Source organism: Sinocyclocheilus rhinocerous, unplaced genomic scaffold (genome assembly GCF_001515625.1).
Source record: "Sinocyclocheilus rhinocerous isolate Xijiao unplaced genomic scaffold, SAMN03320098_v1.1 scaffold2584, whole genome shotgun sequence".
In the NCBI taxonomy this organism is placed as follows: domain Eukaryota; kingdom Metazoa; phylum Chordata; class Actinopteri; order Cypriniformes; family Cyprinidae; genus Sinocyclocheilus; species Sinocyclocheilus rhinocerous.
The window spans coordinates 717,550-738,248 of NW_015652145.1; the positions used below are offsets into that span (position 1 = coordinate 717,550).

General features: G+C 36.7%; 1 protein-coding gene across 1 annotated transcript in view; it reads right to left on the reverse strand.

Annotated features, from left to right (window-relative positions):
- LOC107713732 (diacylglycerol kinase eta-like) overlaps positions 1-19,799 on the reverse strand; it is an 89,566-nt gene extending 69,767 nt beyond the window's left edge. The window contains exons 1-2 of the mRNA XM_016519339.1: positions 19,528-19,799; positions 19,184-19,299 (exon numbers count right to left, since the gene is read on the reverse strand). Coding sequence (XP_016374825.1) covers positions 19,184-19,299; positions 19,528-19,699 — 288 coding nt within the window. The 5' untranslated portion in view covers positions 19,700-19,799. The remainder of the gene's footprint in view (positions 1-19,183; positions 19,300-19,527) is intronic.
- Positions 19,800-20,699: the final 900 nt, after the last annotated feature.

The window sequence follows — 20,699 nt, forward strand, 5'->3', positions numbered from 1 at the left end:
ATGCTGTTTTGTTTATAGTTGTTTAAGCAACTTAATTAATTATAATTGTTTATAAACATTATTTTAAACATTATGCACTTTTTCACAGATAGTCATGTTTTCTTATGCTTTGAATAAACATGCATTAGTAATATTTTGCTCGATGCGCCCTCTTGTGGCCTCAGGAGAGAAGCCAAAAGCTTTTCTTCACCCTTACTGAAATTATGCATTTTAAATTCGAATATAATTCGAATTTTGATAATATTTAAGGACAAAATTCGAATTTTCAATTTTCAGCCATTTTTGACAGCCCTACTGTACTTTAACAGTAACTTAACTGAAAGGTTATTGGAGGATCCCGAATTGGTTCTTCTATGACACTACGAAAAACCACTTTTGGAACCTGTATTTCTACACTCCTAAAAATAAAGGTCCTTTATTTGCATCTTTGGTTTTAATGAACCTTTGACATTCATGGAAACTTTTCATTCCACAAATAGATCTTTATAGTGAAAAAAAAGTTATTCACACTAAAAAGAAATTGGTTCTTTTAAGAACAGTTGACTGAAAGGTTATTTGGCGAACTAAAAACAGTTCTTCTACGGCATCACTGTGAAAACCCCCTTTTGGAACCTTTATTTTAAAAGCATAAGATTATACATATTTAAACCTTCTAAGTGAAACTTTCCTCAAGATCATAAATTATGCAGAGCCGGATAGTCTCCTGTGAAAGTGACACTCCAGATAACCCGATTAAGTTTTCAAAGACGGCACATGCGGTTTCGCCCCTGGACGGGCCGGAGGTCTTCGACATGGCAGGACAAGAGGAAGGCAGCCAGAGAGAGATTGGGGCCAACACTGAGGGTCATCCTGTCAGCCGGTCGCCTTGGCTACACTGTCATTTCACATCATCCCAGCCCCAACCGACAATAAACCAGGGCCATAGACCTGCGAGCAGTCACGCTCCTTCCTGTTCATTCATCTACAAATATAGCAGGAACATGGAAGACAAAAAAAAACAAACACAAATCCAAAGGCATATATGGGAGGATGGCTATTTATAGCAGAGGAAATATGCTCTCTGAGGGGAGAATTACAAACAGAGACGCAGGGTTCGATCTGACATCCTGGTGCACAGCTGTGTCAACTTAAACAGCGAATCCATCCGCCAGCGCACTTGGTGACACTACATTGCTGTTAAAACACCCCCTCTGCTCGGCTACAAAACACTGAACTCACTCTGCCTTTACTAAATATACCTGCGTGACATTTAATGTGCCGTTGGATGATAAATGATGGTTTGACTGTTGGTGAAGCAGCGGAAAACTCACTTTGGTCAGGTCTAATTGATACTCAAAGTCTGGCCCTCCCCAGAGGTTATGTCGTGTCTGCACTGCATGTGAGTGACGTGGCAAACTATAGCATTCCTATTATAATTAATAAACATGGATGTATAGACTGAGAGTAAGTGTGCTGATTATAATGGGAGTGTACTTGTTTTGTCACACCATGTTGAATCGCTTGCAGTGTAGGTGGGGTGTGAAACGGTTGAAATGCCATTTAATTGGTACATTAATCAGATTTATTCACTAACTGTTTCGCAGTTCATCAAGAATGTTTAATAAACAGCTCTCAGCCATAATACGTGAGTTACCCATAGACCGCAGAGCTGGTGGAAGAAACTATTATTTTAGTATTTTTTTAAATACTATTATAGCATTTAGCTTTTTTGATTTAGCTTTTATTTTTTAAATTTTTAGTTCACATTTTATTTTTAGATATGTTTTTATATTTTCAGTTAACATTAAGTTTTAGTAATTTTGATAAGTGCTTTTAACTGCCTTCTGTTCTTCAGAAAAATCCTTCAGGTCCCACAAATTCTTTGGTTTTCCAGCATCTTTTGCGTTTTGGACCCTTTCCAACAATGACTGTATGATTTTGAGATCCATCTTTTCACACTGAGGGTAACTGAGGGACTATTACAGAAGGTTTAAATGCTCACTGATGCTCCAGAAGGAAAAACAATGCATTAAGAGCCAGGGGTGTAAACTTTTGAACAGAATGAAGATGTGCACATTTTTCTTATTTTGCTTAAATTTTATATTTTTTTAATTTAGTACTGCGCTTCAGAAGTTATTGAAGAAGACAAAATATGTTCAATTTCAAAAAGTTTTCACCTCCAGGCTCTTAATGCGTGATGCTGGAAAAATAAAGAATTTGTGGGACCTGGAGGATTTTTCTGAAGAACAACGGGCAGTTTAACTAATCAGGACAAACAAGGGACTCGTGAACAACTATCACAAAAAGAAAAAAAACAGCTGTGGATCATCCAGGTAACAACACAGTATTACGAATCAAGCGTATGTAAACTTTTGAACTCGGTCCTTTTTATAAATTCAACAATTATTTTCTCTTGTGGACTATATGTAAACGTATTTTATGTGAAATATCTTATTCAGGTCAGTACTAAATAAAAATAACATGCATTGTGTATGATCCCTCTTATTTTGGTCAAATAATTAACATTTTGCAGATACTGCAAAGTATACAGTATGTAAACTTTTCAATTTACAGCACCATCATAAGTTGCATAAACATTCTTTATTCATCACTTTATAAAGATGCTTTTATGCAGATAGGTACATCTTGCTTCTTGCTTCCACCAAAGTTATTTGACGTATTTTATGTGAAATATCTTATTCAGGTCAGTACTAAATAAAAATAACATGCATTGTGTATGATCCCTCTTATTTTGGTCAAATAATTAACATTTTGCAGATACTGCAAAGTATACAGTATGTAAACTTTTCAATTTACAGCACCATCATAAGTTGCATAAACATTCTTTATTCATCACTTTATAAAGATGCTTTTATGCAGATAGGTACATCTTGCTTCTTGCTTCCACCAAAGTTATTTGAATGCACCTGCCGTCAAAATTACGACTTCCAAACTCGCAAATATGAACTGCAAAGGTGGACTTAAATGCACAATCTTTCTCCCTTCTATCTTCACCCAGATAACCCCATTTATCTGTTGGTAAATGTCCACTGGATGACGTAAAACACATAATTTTGTGTCATTTTGTTAAAACTACAGATCAAACTTCAGCATTTTTGTTTCCCCGCTCACAAACAGTTGGATCAACAGAGGGGCAGTGCCAAAGTCAAAAAAGCATTGTGGGGAAAGGCGTAGCCTCTTTTCTTGGTTTTCTCTAGTCATGTAGCAGCAATTACAATTTTGTATTTCTTTTTTAACATTTCTACTGAATAGACAGGCAAGCTTTATTAAAGTCCAAACCTCAAAGGATCGCCATTTACTTTCATTAGGGAAAAGAACAGCATCTATTCTGCTCAGTGTCTTCTTTTGTGTTCCAGAAAGAGTCATACAGGTTTTTGGCAAGTAACTCGTGATAGCATGTTCATTTCTGGCTCAACTGTCCCTTTAAGACACCACTTTTTACACTTTTTAGTTTTTATGTTGAATATGGATTCCACTCACTCATGATGTCACATCAGATGGATGTAATTTAATTTAGAGCCACTTTTCTCATAAGTAACTTTGTTAATTTTGGAATTTAAATACAATCACAATAAATACACTAGTGTTCCAAAGTCTGGGGTCAGTAAGCTTTTTTTTTTTTTTAAGAAATTAATACTTTTATTTAGCCCATTATGCATTAAGTATGCATTAAATTAATTAAAAGTGACAGTAAAGACTTTCATAATTATACAAAAATCTATTTCAAATAAATGCTGTTCTTTTGAAATTTCTAATCATCGAAGAATGCTGAAAAATATCACCGTTTTTACACAAATAATATGCAGCAAAACTGTTTTCAACACTGATAAAATAAGAAATGTTTCTTGATTAGCAAATCGGTATATTAGAATGATTTCTGAAGGATCATGTGACCCTGAAGACTGGAGAATTGACGCTGAATATTCAGCTTTGTATCACAGGAATAAATTACATTTTAAAATATACTAAAATATAAATGAGTTTGTTTAAATTGTAATAATATTTCACAATATTTTCTGTATTTGTTATCAAATAAATGCAGGCTTGCTGAGCATACAAGACTTATTTCAAAAACATTTTTAAAAAATCATACCGACCCAAAACATTTGAATGGTAGTGTACATTTGTTGGGTGTCTTTTCTGCATAAGTATGAAAAGGTTAATGCTTTAATGTTCCTCTTTTTTTGTGTCTTTTTGGCCACTATAGTTCCTTTTTCTTCTCTTCAGTTCCCTTCCTTTTGCCAAGTGGGATAAGAAGTGATCTATTAATAGACCGTTTCTTCACGAAACTGTAAGAGGGAGAACGGCTCAGTGCCAGACATACATGACTAACCCCACTGCGGTACACTGTACACCCACACCTCTCTCAACATCACCGACACACACTCTCTCTCACACACACACACAGTTACACCAGACACCAGTAAGCAACTCAACCACGACTCACTGTAAGCACACACACACACACACACAACAGAAGCTCAAACAATGATAGCTGCTTCTCTTCAGAAAGGACATGGCCAAAGTTCTTCAGAAAGTAAGTGATATAACAGACAGACATCCTACCATAATTTAAGATTTAATAATAAATATGCATTTACTGTAATGTGATTTATTAAATGCTGATCGGCCTCTAAGTGAATGCCATATTGTTCTTTTCCTGACTCTGAAGTCCATCTGGGTTAGTGCTGCAAACACTTCACCTCTCTTGCAGGGTACGTTGACCGTGTAAAAAGGAGCTTTCAGCAACATGTGTTCTTTCAGTGGAGCTTCAAAATGAACTGAGTAACCCCTCCAACCATCTACAAGTCGAATAATTCAAGGCCACAAACACGTTCGCTTCTTCAGCATCTCTTCAAGGCCAGTAAAGGAAAAGCTCCTAAGTGCTGAAGATGGTAGCTGCTTTCTAGCTGGATCAAACTAGTAGATGATATACCAGCAGTAAGCAAGTCTGAGAGTCAAACTGCTGCATGACTCAATTACAGCCAGTCAGAACAAATGAATTTACTTATATAGAGTACTAATGAAATTTCAGTCTAGGTGGGGTTATCCAGGGGGATGCCGCATTCGAAACTAAAACTCCAATTTAGTGTATAGATGTAAGAAATAGCTTTTTCCGCAGATTTATCACGTCTGCTTAGGACACCTGATGTCTTTCTTGAATTATTAATAATAGTCTGTATTGTGCTGTACTGCCCTGCATCACAATGACTGCTACAGAGCTTATTTTCTGGAGGCTGAGAGAAGCAAATAACGAAATAAGGCAGAAATGGAACAACACAACTTGTGGCATGACAGGATAATTGCAGGCCTCGCTTTCTCACCAGCGACTTTAATGAATATACATTTTAGAGTGAATGCAGAGATGCACGAGTGACCAGAGATGACTGATGTTCTACTGCTGACCCATCTGACACCAACACTCAAGCATGAACATATGTGTTTTATGCATTTCAACACTTTACAAGTAAATTGCGTAATTTCTGAGCTATTATAATCAGTAAACTCAATTGCAAAAATAATAGTGGTTGACCAATATGGACTTTCTGATAGCCGATGCAAAGCCGATATGGGCCTATATGACATCACACTATTTAATTTAAAGACAGGAAATAGCACAGCCATAACAATCTCTGCAAAGAAATGTATATATTTTTTGCATAATATTTACTAAAACCAAATGAACCAATTTGGGGGAAAATTTTTAACTTAATAAAAAAAACATCTGTAAAATAAAAAGATTTATACTTTACATAGGAACTTCTTGATTCTGTAACTCTATTACAGTATTTTTCACAAAAATAGAAGTTGATTAAAAAACTAATAAATAATAAAGTAAACACTCTAAGCAACAGTACACTCATTAATCTGGTATATCTGTGGACACTTGGAATTATATTTTCTCAAATAAACACCAAACAGAAAAACTTATCGGCCGATATATCGGTCGACCACTGGCAACAAGTATTTTAACACATCATCTTTATTGTGTTTGAGCAGTCAGTCTGTGCCAGACATAACAATATTGATTATGTTTAATAATGTGCAAAGTCATGTAAACACAACAAAGAAAACAAAGACAAGCAAAGTCACTATTTTTGCAATTGCTGCTTCCCCTAGTGCCACAGAAATCACACGTTTAATGATTCAAAAATGACATGAATACTTGATTTTTATTGTATTTATTTATCTATTATCTATCTATCTATAAAGTGTCAGCATAGTAATTTTATATACTATGCGTTTATAAAACAGATAGTTCTGACTTCATTCTGATTGAATGAGCATGTTCAAACTCACTGTTAAATACAGATAAACACTCTTTTTTTAAAAGTGAGACGTGTAGTGCAGCCCGGGCAAGGGACCAGACACACACACACACACACACACACACGCCACGCTTACCCTGTGTGTGTGTGTATTTTTTTATATTCTTTGTTAAGCATTTAATAGGTGTCCATATGTATTTCAGCTAATGTGTGATGCATTAAAAAAAGTGAGGCATGCAAGGCAAAACCAGCCAAAGCAAAAAAGAAATCCCGGAAGAAAGAGCTCAGGGAGACGGTGGGGAGGAACAAGCCCCACATCACATCCACCCACACATAATTAAACTCCACCATGCCAAATACAATGTCACAGCCTACAGGGGACCAGAGGCAAAAAAAAAACACATATAAACATATTACAGGCTATATGTGTCTAAATAGATTAAATTATTATCAATGTTGTTACCTTTTCCTATCAGAGTTGTCCTATTAAGTGTATATTAATTGTATATTAGTGTAGGTGGAGATGCGTTGTTGTGGTTGTCTCAGACAAAGAAGGTCAGCAGATTTATGACTGTTGGAAATGTAATGAGAGATGACCAGAAGGGGTGTAATTCTACTGTATTATTATGAACAGAAGTGGATAGACTTTCCACCGAGATGTAATCTAGTAGTAAATTCTTCCAGGATGCAATATGTATGGATTTCCAGTTCATGAGGATAGATTTTTTTTTGGTGATAGCCAGTGCCAGTAGGAGTAACTGACTGTTTATATTGTCTAAATTGATTGTGGATATGCTACCCAGTAAACAAAGCGATGGAGACATTGGGATGTGACATCTCATAAGGACGGATAGTGATTCAGTGACATTTTCCCAGAATTTGTTAATTGGGGTGCAATACCAAAGGGTGTGAACTAGTGTTGCTTTCGTCAACGAAAATTATGACTAAATATCGTCGTCAACGAACCTTAAAGGCATTTGCTTTACAGTAATCTAAAAATCTGATCATTTCATGCTGCGATCATTTACGTGGTATGTGATCAGAAAACCTAATTAGTGAATGAATGACTGCTCTTCCTTTACCATTTGAAGTCAGCTTCAAGGCCTGGATTTATACGACATGAGATCTAGTGATTATAGTGCTAATTTCAAATCTTCTCAATTCATATGATAGCCTTGCATGAGGAAAAGATTATTACATCAAATATGAAGTAGCTAGATAAAAATGACAAGACTGAACATTCTTAATTTTCTAAATTTAATGAAATGTACTTGTGGCATATATATAGATTTTTTCTGTGTTTTTTAAAGATTTCTATTTAAAAACAGCCGCATTTTTGTTTTGTTAAAATTAGCTATAAATATTCAGATTATAATACTACAGATGGAAACTTTAAAATTCTATAATTCAAAACAAACTGTAAATCCAGATGGTTACACCAGTCTTTTTTTATGTTCCCTTGTATTTCACATTGACATACATAGTCACTATAAGTTTTATGGGAAAAGAGATACTTGAAGGGTCTTCAAAATTTCTCCTTTTGTGTTCCGCAGAAAAATAATTGGTTTGGAATGTCATGGGGGTAAATAAATAACAAGAGAATATTAATTTTTTGGTGAACTATCCCTATTAGTAAGTGACAAAAGCAGCACAATTCACTGCAAAAAAAGACACATCTGACATTTATCTTTCCAGAAAATGTGGGCAACAAAACAACTCATCAAAAAATACTCTGAGGCTGCAAGAATCCTCACTATTGAAGACCTCCATGACTCTTCAATAAGCACGAAATAGCACACCGAGTTATCAAGAACACGCCGCTCCAAAAATACCACTTTCACAGAAACTTTGCAGCACAGCTTAAACTGGTCCAGCAATTACACCTTGTCAGTTGTTGGCACATAATTTTCTCATCTCTAACGACACGGAGTCATTGTTTACAGAGGAGGCAGAGCACAAGGTAACAATTACACTGGTCAGGATGGTCAGGCGCGGGGAGGGGAGGCGGCTGACAGACAGTGAACCGCTGCTATACAGTCAGCAGGAGAGGGGGAGGAGGGGAACATCATTAAAACCCATTTTCAAAGCTGTCCAGACCCCCCACACCCTCCCTGGCTTCTTTAGAAACAGCTAATGATCGTGAATGCTGCCCCGTTTCCTCCTCCGAACGGTTCTGGAGTCTCTGTGGTCCTACGTGCGTTCTGCATTCGGCCTACAAGTAGCCCCATTATGAGTGTCTATTGAAAGAATGAATGCTGGGTATGATGGGTCTAGTGAGTGGGTCATTGAGAAAACAAACCAGCCAATCAGTCACTGTTAATCAAGGTCATCTGTGACGGGAAATATACAAAGCAAGAGCCAATTACGACGAATTAGAGTGTAATGAGCTGAAGAATATTGCCTGTCTTTAGTCTCCTCCAAGGGTTATTGATTCATAATTCTTCACTCACAGACGTCTTATGGAAACGGGAATGATAGAAATGTATGGAATGTCAATGCCAAACAAGCGCTTTTGTGCAATGTGTAATGGTGTTCAGAGTCACAGGGTTTCTGAGGGTTTGCGGTCCAATCACATTCACGCTGCGGATGAATACGGTTGTCACTTCTCCACTGGAAGACACTGAAATGCACTGTTAGGTTTGGTTATTTACGGGAAAGAGAACTACACTCTACAAGCAAACTGACTCCAAAAAAGAGACAACCATATTAATATTAAGTAGGGCTGGGCGGTAAAATGATAACGGAAATTATCGCAATATAATTTCGTCGATAAATCGATAACAAGAGTTCGATAAATGTTCGAAATAATGTTCTGTGTTTAAAACCACAATTAACAGTCTGGTTTCAACAACTTTTTACTTAGGAGCAAAAATCTGCCTTTAAAGAAATAAAGATTTGAAATGTATCATGATAATTATCGATATCGACTGATATCGAATTTTATCGTGATCGTATTTTTGGCCATATCGCCTAGCCCTAATACTAATTCCATGTAGTATGTAAAAGGGCTGCTAGTACTAACCATTGTGATAATCATTTAACCTGTTTGTCATTTCTTTGATTAATTGTTTGATGGGATAAATTTGCCCTAAAAGCAGCATGTAAACTGAAAGCTATGAAAGCAATATTGTGAATGTAAAACAACTGTTTGTCAACAGCTTGAATATGGAATATGATTAAAGTGTACCGCCAAATGTAAATGACAAGCATCTATGATCATCAAAAATATACGTGTATGCTTGTATATGTATATAATTATAATTATAATCAAGTACTTTACATGTGCTTTACTATGTTAGTCAACACATCAAAATAAGTGTACTTTTTTAAAGCATGACAAAAGATTAGTAAAACATGATTTAAAATGTGCTTTAAAACTTTAATTCGACATGACTGCAGTGATAACTTGACTAATCATTTAAGCTGGTGATTATTAATTCGATCAGTTTATTAATAGAATAAAAAAAGTCAAACTTCTTGTCTTCCAAACAATGTGCAAACTAAAAGCTATGAAAACAAATTCATGTAGGCCATGCTTCTTTTTGTTGTACTGTAAAGCAAGAAATCAACTGTTTGTCAAGAGTTTAAATATGAAATATGGTGCCAGCTGCATAAACTGCAGTGCTGCACTGCATGCTTAGACTATTCTTAGTCATCTAACTTTTTTTTTTTTCTTCAGGACTGGTCATAACTTTTTAAGTCGGATACATAAAATGGTAGGTTGGTCTAATTTGAAATTGAAAAGTAAGACTGATCACCACTTGGTTAACAAATTAGTTCTTAAGACACAGTCTTAACATAGTGGCTCTAAGTGGCAACTGGCCCCTGGTTAAAGTGTCCTGCTGAATATACTGACAAGCATTTACAGTAAACTAAAATATACATGAATGTAACTGAAACTTCTTTGTCATCTTGTGTAAATATACTTGTAATTACACATTTGTAATGATGATGTACAATTTAGTCAAATTATAATATTAATTTCAAATGTAATATCAGCATTATGAAGTTACAACAGAGTCAACACTTCACAAACAGACATTTTCATTAAATGAGTAGTTCTCAAACTGTGTGTGTAGCCATATGAATTTGTCCTTACTGGTACTTCTATACAAAGATGATACTGAAACTGTAAAAATGTACCAGTGCCAGCCTTTCTGTACTCAATCCAGTACCCGCTCATAGATGACTACTTTCAAACACTAATAATGTGTTTCTCTGTTCTTCATTTTATTACTGACTTTTCGCTTGACCTTTTTAAAACAACATTTACTTAACTGAAAAAGTTGGAAGGCTATATACTAATGTTTTTATGTAATATTTACTTTTAATTATTATTAGGATTAGTAATTAACTTTAATTAATCTATTATTATTTTTTATATTTTCAAATAGTTTAATACAATAGTTAAAGGGAAGTAAATAAACTAAGCAAAGAAAATCTAACTACTTAGGGTTTAACTAATACAACTTATTTCACATATTTGTATTTTGAGGGGGAAAAAAATAAGTGTCATGGAAATTAAATATATACAAAAGTGTTTTAAAAAAAGTTGTTTTAAATCGACATGGAAAAATGACTCATTTTTTTGGCAAGTCTGCCTTCACTGTAGCTGCACTGAGTGCTGCCAGATCTCACTACAAACATGAGCAACCGGATTTGGCAAACAAGCCCAAAATACGCCACTTACGCCAAAATACTCATCACAATAAGCCAAAATAGCCAATCGTACTCTAAAAAGAAAGCTAAAAAATGTGACCCGCAAATAAGCAACTTTAAAGAAAATTAATTTATGGTAATCACTCCCGCATTTGAATACGGTTCTTACTCCTGAAAATTTGAAATGTGTGTGGGGCCATTGTTATAAATTATAGCTCAACAATTAAACATGATGTATGCAATTTCAGATGCTTAACTTTTGCCATTTTGCTCACTTGAACCACACAGCCTCCACAAATAAAAACCGTTTTATGGGACATTTTATGCATGCTACTACAAAGAAAATCACTAGACTCCTAGGTCTATAATGTAGGGCCCTATGATCTCCATGATGCGGAAAATGCAGACAGAATCGTGGAATCCAGTCATAAAAATGTAATTTACAGTAGAACACGGCAACCCGTCAAAATAAAAGTTCTGTTTAACATGAATAGTTGTGACAGAAATATATTACTATTCTACAATAGAATGCACAATGATATTTATGGAATATCACACACATTTTCTTTTATGTTTCAAGTTTAACAGTAAACATTCTGTTGTGCGGCACTTTGTTTGCTAAAAATATTTTGTCATATTTTAAAAGAATAATTAAATTGTTAATGTATTGCTAATAAGGAATTTAATTTGATTTTATAGGGACCCAATAATGTTATCAGATTATCAAACAAGTTTTTGTTTTTCATTTCCACCCTCTCTCTGGCACTTAAAATTAAACACAGATTTGACATAAATTATTTATGTATAATGTGCCAAATCTTCACCACCAATAGCAAGGACAGAGGTACAGGTCCATATGTCAGGCTACAGTCTGCGTTTAAGAGAAAGCAAGTGTGGGACTGACCACAGTGTTAGTTTATTGTACACGCCTGTGGCAAATCCCAGCCTGCAGCTCCACAATTGAATCAGCAGTGCCTCTCATTCATGCATTAGTGCACAGGACACAGGATACGGAACTCAGCAGACTCTCTTAACTCAATAAGAGAACTTGTCAGACATCAGGACAGATTTTTGTTACTGATGCTATCATGGATTTCCCCTCAGCGCAGCTTCCTCATGTTCAATCTCTCCTGCTAAAGCAAGAGCCCCAACATTGCCAGATTTGATTATTCAAGCTTTTCTCCCAGTGGCGGCGTTTCACAAAACCATAGGGTATGGCGCGCGCACTAGGGGGCGGGGGGGGGGTTGTTGGCTTTGGGGAGGTGTTGAGTATTCTACTGAAATAGGCTACAGGGGGAAAAAAAGTCAATAATTAAGCAACACTGCGTCGTCAGTGTTGGTATTGTATCAGACACTTGCACTTAACAGGCTATATGAAAAACAAGCTCAAATGGAGCTAATAAGGTATTTGGCCGGCGAATGAGGAGATCTGTGTTTTGTCTGTCAATAGAACGGCCGCATCTGAGGCAAGTGCATCTCATTATACGCTTTCATCAACTTTTACAGGTTATATAACGTTAAATTATTGTTGCTATATGGGCGCTTAGTTTTTCTTGTTTAATATACTTGGTCAAAATCTCATGATAAGCACTTATGCACAGGATATTTAAAGAGGTCATATGATGCGATTTCAATTTTTCCTTTCTCTTTGGAGTGTTACAAGCTCTTGGTGCATATAGAAGATCTGTAAAGTTGCAAAGACTAAAGTCTCAAAACCAAAGAGATATTCTTTATAAAAGTTAAGAGTCAGCCACGCCTACCTAACACAGCTCGTTCTAACACACCCCCACATGTCTACGTCACTATGTGGGAAGATTTGCCCCTTTCCAGACATAGTGTTTGAAAAAAACACTGTACTATTCAAACATCAGTTATTTATTTACCCTTGCATTGCGAAAAAGCGGAGATCTGTCTCCAGGCTGTGCGCGGCGCATCAATCTGAATGGAGGCAGGGTGAAGTTACGAGGTTTCACTGAGAGCTTGAGGATCCAATAGCGTTACGAAGTTTTACTGAGAAGCCCTTTGTAATACTTAGCATTGGTTAAATATTTGTAAAACCCTCTGATTTTTATTATTTAATAATAACGAATTATAATAGAGATGTGAAGTTTGTTTGGATAGTTTTTCACGGCACACCTGACTGGGCTAGGGTATGGCAACTGCCATACTCTGCCGTACGGAAACGCCGCCCCTGTTTTCTCCATTATAAAAAGCTGAAAAATAGATTATAGAGGAAACCCTGTAGATATCATGTTTTTGTTTATTGAAAATACTTCATTCATTCATTTATGTTAGAGTATTCAATGTAACTTGAAAAATATTTTAAATATTTGTTTATAAATTTGTTTGAAAAACAACAGTTTTGATATGCATTCTTATAAGTTGTAAATGAAACCAAGATTATTGGAGTATGTTTTACAAGAAAAATACTTTTTCAAAATTTCATGTTTAATTCAATGTGTTGCTTGCTGTTTCTTTGTAATTAATTGTGAAATTTACTAGCAATTTCTGAGTGAAGATGTTTCTATACCAGTGTGGAGAAGCTATTTTTTATTTTATTGCATTTTAATTAAAATATTATTTATTTAAACAAAACTGTTGTGTGTATTGATAAAGACACTGTGTCTGATAAACAAACAATTTGAACAATGAGTAACTTTTATATAGAAATTAACCAGTCCAACGGGTTCAACTGGTTCGACCAAATTAATTTCAACCGATAACGAAAATAAACCAATTAGTAAAACAATTTACAAAAATGATTTGTTCATTAATCAGACACCACTCATACTGACCAAGAATAATTCACTGTGTGAAATGAATTTGGGACGGATATGAGGGTCATTGTCTGCCTACGCATCACTTGAAACACAATTTCTGCTCTATTCTTCTAACTGCGCTATTAAATTCATCTAATTATCATCAATTATATCAGCCCAGATAAGAGAGGATGACAAACGCCTTTAGATATACAGTAATGCAGTCTAGATTTGCTCACTTTAAACAGCAGAGGAAACAAATGTAATAATGTATATACAGTACACACACACACATATATATATATATATATATATATATATATATATTACAGGAAGTGGACTGGGAAATGTACAGATCAGTCACTGAAACAGTCATTTATCTGTTAAAGTAGGGGTTTTGAGTATTTATAATAGGGATGCACCGATACCGATACTGGTATCGGTATCGGGCCCGATACTGGCCTCCTGTACTCGTACTCGTTAAAATGCCCCGATACCAAACGCCGATACCACACAGCATGTGATAAGCGCCATTCCCTAATTTATAATATGTAAATGTATTTTAATTATGTATAATAATATTTGTCTTTGGACTGTATCTTGATCAAATAAAAGCAGCCTTAGTGGAACTTCTAATCTGTCTGTTTTTGATGATGCTATAGTGCTCCAAATCAGTTTTGTCAGCCATTGCTTAAGAGGTGATCTTCTGCTTGATTCTTCAATACACACATTATTCAAAAAAAAAAAGTTTGCTTTAATAAACCTCCAATAATTAACTACTAAACTAATAATAACAGATCCAATCCAGTCAAATCTACATCATTTCCTGCTACATATTCAGTTTTACTTGGATATGCCATTATATCATGTTATTATATATGTTTCATGTTGTCTATAAACTTCAACTTATAAGAAGCGTCATCGGGCCAGGCAGCTGTGGTCTCCTGGTGTTCGTGTGTGTATGGCGATATGAGGATATATGAGAGTATTACCTCTCTATTGATGTCTGTGGGGGGCGAGAGGATCAGATGCTCTGCTACACTTGAGCTCTCCCACTAAATTACAAGGCATCAGCCGACAGAGCTTTGGTGAGATCTGTACAAAATACACAGACCCCAGCTGGGCTCACATCATGTCATCCTGCTTGCTAAACTGCACTGTGTATTGTCCACAGCTCTAACATGTTTAAAACCATTACATTTACATTTATTTGCATAGGATACTCTGTCTATATATATATATATATATATATATATATATACTTCAATTGCCTTCAAATACATCAAATGTGAAGTATTTCAATTAAATCAATTATAATTTTTAAAAATTAAATAATGTAAGCCAGCTGCCAGCCAAATTTAGATCAACATAAAATTGTTTTTATAATATAGGGCTGTCAAATCGATTAATCACAATGAATCACATTCAAAATAAAAGTATCTACATGTATGTGTGTGTATTTACATATAAATATACACAGCACACAGACATATTGTGTAAACACAAACTTTTATTTTGGATGCAATTAATCACGATTAATCAATTTGACAGCCTTAATACATAATGCACTATAACGTGTTTAAAACTGTATATTTGTAACAATTTTGTAAAAAAAAAAAGTATGCATATTATACATACTATATTATTACTTACAAATTATAGAAGAAATAATGTCAGACAGAGCTAGAGCTATATAAATATTGCTTTGTGAAATAGATTTTCAGATATATACATATACACTTCAATTGCCTTCGAATACATTAAATGTGAAGTACTTCAATAAAATTAATAAGCTCATTAATTATGAACAATTATCATGGCTAATTATACATTAATTTGAGCATTATTTATATTATATTGTATAATATATGATCTTGATATTATTTTTCATGTTGCATAATTTCTAAAATCAATAATACTGTGAATTTGTAAAACTGTATTCACACATAGACAGACGGTTCCATATAAACTTGCTGGAGAAATAGGAGGAGTGATGTTGCTACAGAAACTAAGCCCACAAATGACCAAAACACAGAATAGCACAGATTTTTTCTTCCTTTTGTTTTTACTTTTGAAAGAAACCAAACGTTTATTTTGATATCATGCCCTGAAGTGTTACTCAAAGCCAAGGCTGCAACACATAGCACTCGCGTCTCCCTCAATTAGCTTAATGAAGATAGAGTGGGTAGTTCCTATGGGTTGTAAAAAATGTCAGTGCACTCCAACGGTAGAAGATCCACAGAATATGGAGCGATCTGTGACAGAGAGTGGCCACAGTACAAGCAGGACACACGGGACAGTCTGTGAAGAGCCCATGTTAAGCAAACAATGATTTGGGACAGCACTGAGAGCCTGCATGCGCCATTACTCCTGATCTGCACACATCCCACTGACCAACACGACAACACAGCACCTACCATGACCAGCTAACTAGCGCTCACTCTCACCCTCAGCTCCTGTAACGCACTGAGACGCATGCGGCTGCACTTCCGTTGAGAACACAGATGGCCCGAACATTAGCTGCTCTCCACAGAGTTACCAGGGCAAAGGGAGGCACTCGGCTGAACAGCACTGCACATGAGCAGTCTAATATAAACACACATGCACTGGAGAATAACTCTCAAAAAACAAACTTACTTCCTCAGCGCTCTGATTATTGTAGTCTGGTGAGAAAGCTGAGAGACAAATACTGAATCCACTAAACAATTTTTTTTTCTCAAATATGGCAATTTTGAGAGAGAGAGAGAGAGATGAAAGTTGAGTGAGTGAATTACCTGCGTCTTTGTATCTCTTTACAAACAATGAAGCGGAGTTTAGTTACTTAAAACAGTGATTTTACCCCCTCATTCATGCCCAACTGGTAATAACTGATATAAATAATATAACAAAATATAAATAATAATATATAAAATATCTACTACCAGTCAAATCTTTGGAATAATTCTTTTTTTTGTCAATATATAACTATTCGAAGGTTTAAAGTGGGTAAGTTTGTTTTATGTATTTGAAAGTAAGTTGAAAGAAGTCTTGTCACAATTCACTCAGGGAGCAAGGAACGAGGAGTACTTGAATAACACAGTCTTTAATAATCCACAGGAAAACCGAGAACATTCAACAAGTAGACCCAACAAACAAGAACTGAAAGGACTAGGGCTTTTAAAGGCAGGATAATTGGGGAGGAACGAGACACACCTGGAATCAAATTAACACAAATCAACATGAGGAAGAAACGGGGTCACAGGGGCAAAAACTCACACAGAATAGTCCATAATCCTGACATAATGCCCCCTCCCGGAAGGTGCGTCCTCGGAGGTGGGAGGCGTGGGTGGGAAACTTGGGAGGAGGTTCCGGAGGAGGACGGATATCCAGGAGGAGGCAGGAGGGATCCGGAGCAAGAGGAGCACAGCAGGACCCAGGCCACAGCCATGATGTCGACCCACGGTGGAGCCGAGCCGATGAGCCAGGGCGACGGGGAGGATCCGGAGATCCTAGGCGGAGCAGATGGCGCCGGCGACCAACGCGGAGATGTGGATCTGGGAGGCCGCGGTGGAGCCGGAGCGACAGAGGACTGAGGTGGAGCCGAGGGGGGATGAAGGAGCCTGATGGAGCCGGAGGGACAGAGGGACGAGGCGAAGCCAGAGGAGTGGAGACCGAGGTGCAGGATGGTTGACGACAGACCAAGGCGGAGACGGAGGGACGAGGGAGCCTGGCGGAGCTTGTGGACTGCCGGGCCACGACGGAGAGGAGGGAGCTAGGAGCCATGGTGGAGTGCACGCGGTGTTGAGGCTGGCGTCATAGAACGTGCGGAGCGCGTCGTCCGGATAGGTGGTGAGATTGGCCACAGCCTGAAACAGTCAGGTTTGACCCTCGAGTGAATTTTCCCCCTGCTCCAGCAGGAGGAGGATGAGGCAAAAACTCACACAGAATAGTCCATAATCCTGACAAGTCTCTTAAGCTCACCAGGGCTGTATTTATTTGATCAAATATACAGTAAAACCAGCAATACTATAAAACTGTATTACATTTTTAAATAACTGTGCTTTTATTGTAATATATTTTAAAATGTAATTTATTCCTGTGACTCTGAAGCTGAATTTTCAACAGCCATTACAGCAGTCTTTCAAAGTTAAAACAGCAAAGATCTCAAACAAGTCTATGCTTGTCGCAATTTTTATTCTGCTACTTGCATTAAAAAGAAAAAAAAAACTAACAATGGACACGTGGAGTTGCATTCATAAATAGCTGATATATTGACTGGTGAGAGGAGAAGTGATGTTTCTGAATGATTCTTGTTGAAGGAGGCTTTATTTACACATGTGGTGTGGTTTAAACTGATTAGCATTACAAAAGAACAGCCCCTTCCACATCCAGAACAGGCAATCTCTAAATATAGCCTCTTAAATAATGTAGCGGGGGTGGAGAGCAGCACTCAATAATTAAGTGGATTTGTTCTGGTCAGAAAAGAGGAAGTTTTTATTGTGTCATGGCTAAAATGGGGCAAGACGGCTGAGGTGTCGTCTTGCCAAGCAGGAGAGCAGAATCAAGAGGCTTCAATTACCATTCATTTATTTACCCATTAAAGACCATGTTAGCATTTAATGGGTTTATGAGAGGTTACAAATATGTGATATGTAATGTATATGTGGTAAAACTAATCCCAGATCAGTCACACAAGATCATACCTTTAAATAAAATATAATTAATGCGTTTAAAAAAAACAATAATAATAATTTTTAAAAACTGTAAAAGGTGAGAAAATATTTTTACATTGAATACAACAAAGCAAAAACAGGCAAAAGATTTTTATTACTCAAAGAAAATTACTCAATTCACACAGGGGTCTGCAAACAGATATTTTCTTATTTACTTATTTCTCTCTCAGTATCACACATTTATTTATTAATTTTTATTCATCTTTTTATTTTTATGAATGATCTATTTATTTATGTACCGTATTTGATCAATGTAAGTAGAAATTTATATTACTATATTTAAATAATAGCAATATAATTTTAGATTATATTATAGGCCTATTGTTTTAATATATAACATAATATAATAATTATTAAATATAATTTTATGCCATTAAAATGATAAGTGACAAAGGAAACCAAAAGACTGATATGGTGCAATATCACCATGGAAAAGAAAAGAAAATCCTGTCCATATTCTTGAGAAACAGCTCTTTCAACAAGTGGTCCTGACTGCATATCAACAGGCTGAAGGCTCTGTAAAGTAGAGCACTTCTGACTGAACTGCATTTACTGCATGCTCACTATGAGAGATGAATTATGGCACAATCGATGCAGCATTCCTGTTCAATCTGCAATCATTCCAGATGTTTAAAGCTGGAAAAGCTCAGTGTTTACTGAGCTCATGTTTGCCTCCCATGTGTGCAGGGCTACAGTAGCACAATCCGCTGCTTACTGGCCTGGACACGAACAGCAAAACACACACAGCACAGGCTTCAGATATGAAACAACTTGTCTGTCTTACCTTGCTCCGTATTTGCCCGGAGGTTGACACTTTCCTGATGAGTTTCTGCGGCCCTTCCTGCTCTCCCTCGCTGTCGGATGACTCGTCCACCACCGGCCCGCAGCCATTACAGCAGTCTTTCAAAGTTAAAAAGAGTTGTGCTGCTTAATTTTTTTTGTGGAAACTGCAATGCTTTTTTCAGGTTTCTTTCAAAACTGCAAATTTTTATAACTGAAATTATTTATAACATTATAAACGACTTTACTGTTTTGATCAATTTAATAATTTTTTTGCAAACCTTTAGGTCGCTTTTAACACACCTAACTCAAGTAAAAAAAAAAAAAGAAAGAAAGAAAGAAAAAAGCCCCCGACAGCCCCCAAGACGGGAAGCCCTGAGGCGGACGCCGCTGGTTTCTCCGGCTCCTGCGGGGAAGAGGCACAGCACTCGGGGTTATGAAGGCGCTCAGCCGCTCCCTTCCTCTCCGCCGGGATGCGGGAGCTGGACAGCGGCTGGAAAGCGGTTCTCTTGGCCGTCATGCTTTTGCGTTTTTCTGCCCGACCGCGCGCCTCCAGACATTCACTCTTTTAAATGAGCTGCTGTGAAACTTGTGTGCATTTTCATGTCTGAACACGGCTGCTGGCTCTCCTGAGCGCTTCTCTGGCTGCATGAAGCCTCGAGGCGGGAGGAAATCTCTGCAGCAAACCCTAGCGGCGGACGGCTCTCTCACAAACTACGGCGAGGAGACAGCAACAGATGTTTCTCCTGTAACACTGTAGCGACTACAGACCCACATCCAGGCTGAGCCTCACAACCGAGCGACTAAATAGACTGCAGATTTGGACATTTTAGACGCGAACGAAAAAAAAGTGCTGTCAACGGCGACAGAATCAACCACAACGACATTTTCCCTTTAACAACTGTATTATGGGTTTCCCTTTAACAACTGTATTATGGGTTTCCCTTTAACAACTGTATTATGGGTTTCCCTTTAACAACTGTATTATGGGTTTCCCTTTAACAACTGTATTATGGGTTTCCCTTTAACAACTGTATTATGGGTTTCCCTTTAACAACTGTATTATGGGTTTCCCTTTAACAACTGTATTATGGGTTTCCCTTTAACAACTGTATTATGGGTTTCCCTTTAACAACTGTATTATGGGTTTCCCTTTAACAACTGTATTATGGGTTTCCCTTTAACAACTGTATTATGGGTTTCCCTTTAACAACTGTATTATGGGTTTCCCTTTAACAACTGTATTATGGGTTTCCCTTTAACAACTGTATTATGGGTTTCCCTTTAACAACTGTATTATGGGTTTCCCTTTAACAACTGTATTATGGGTTTCCCTTTAACAACTGTATTATGGGTTTCCCTTTAACAACTGTATTATGGGTTTCCCTTTAACAACTGTATTATGGGTTTCCCTTTAACAACTGTATTATGGGTTTCCCTTTAACAACTGTATTATGGGTTTCCCTTTAACAACTGTATTATGGGTTTCCCTTTAACAACTGTATTATGGGTTTCCCTTT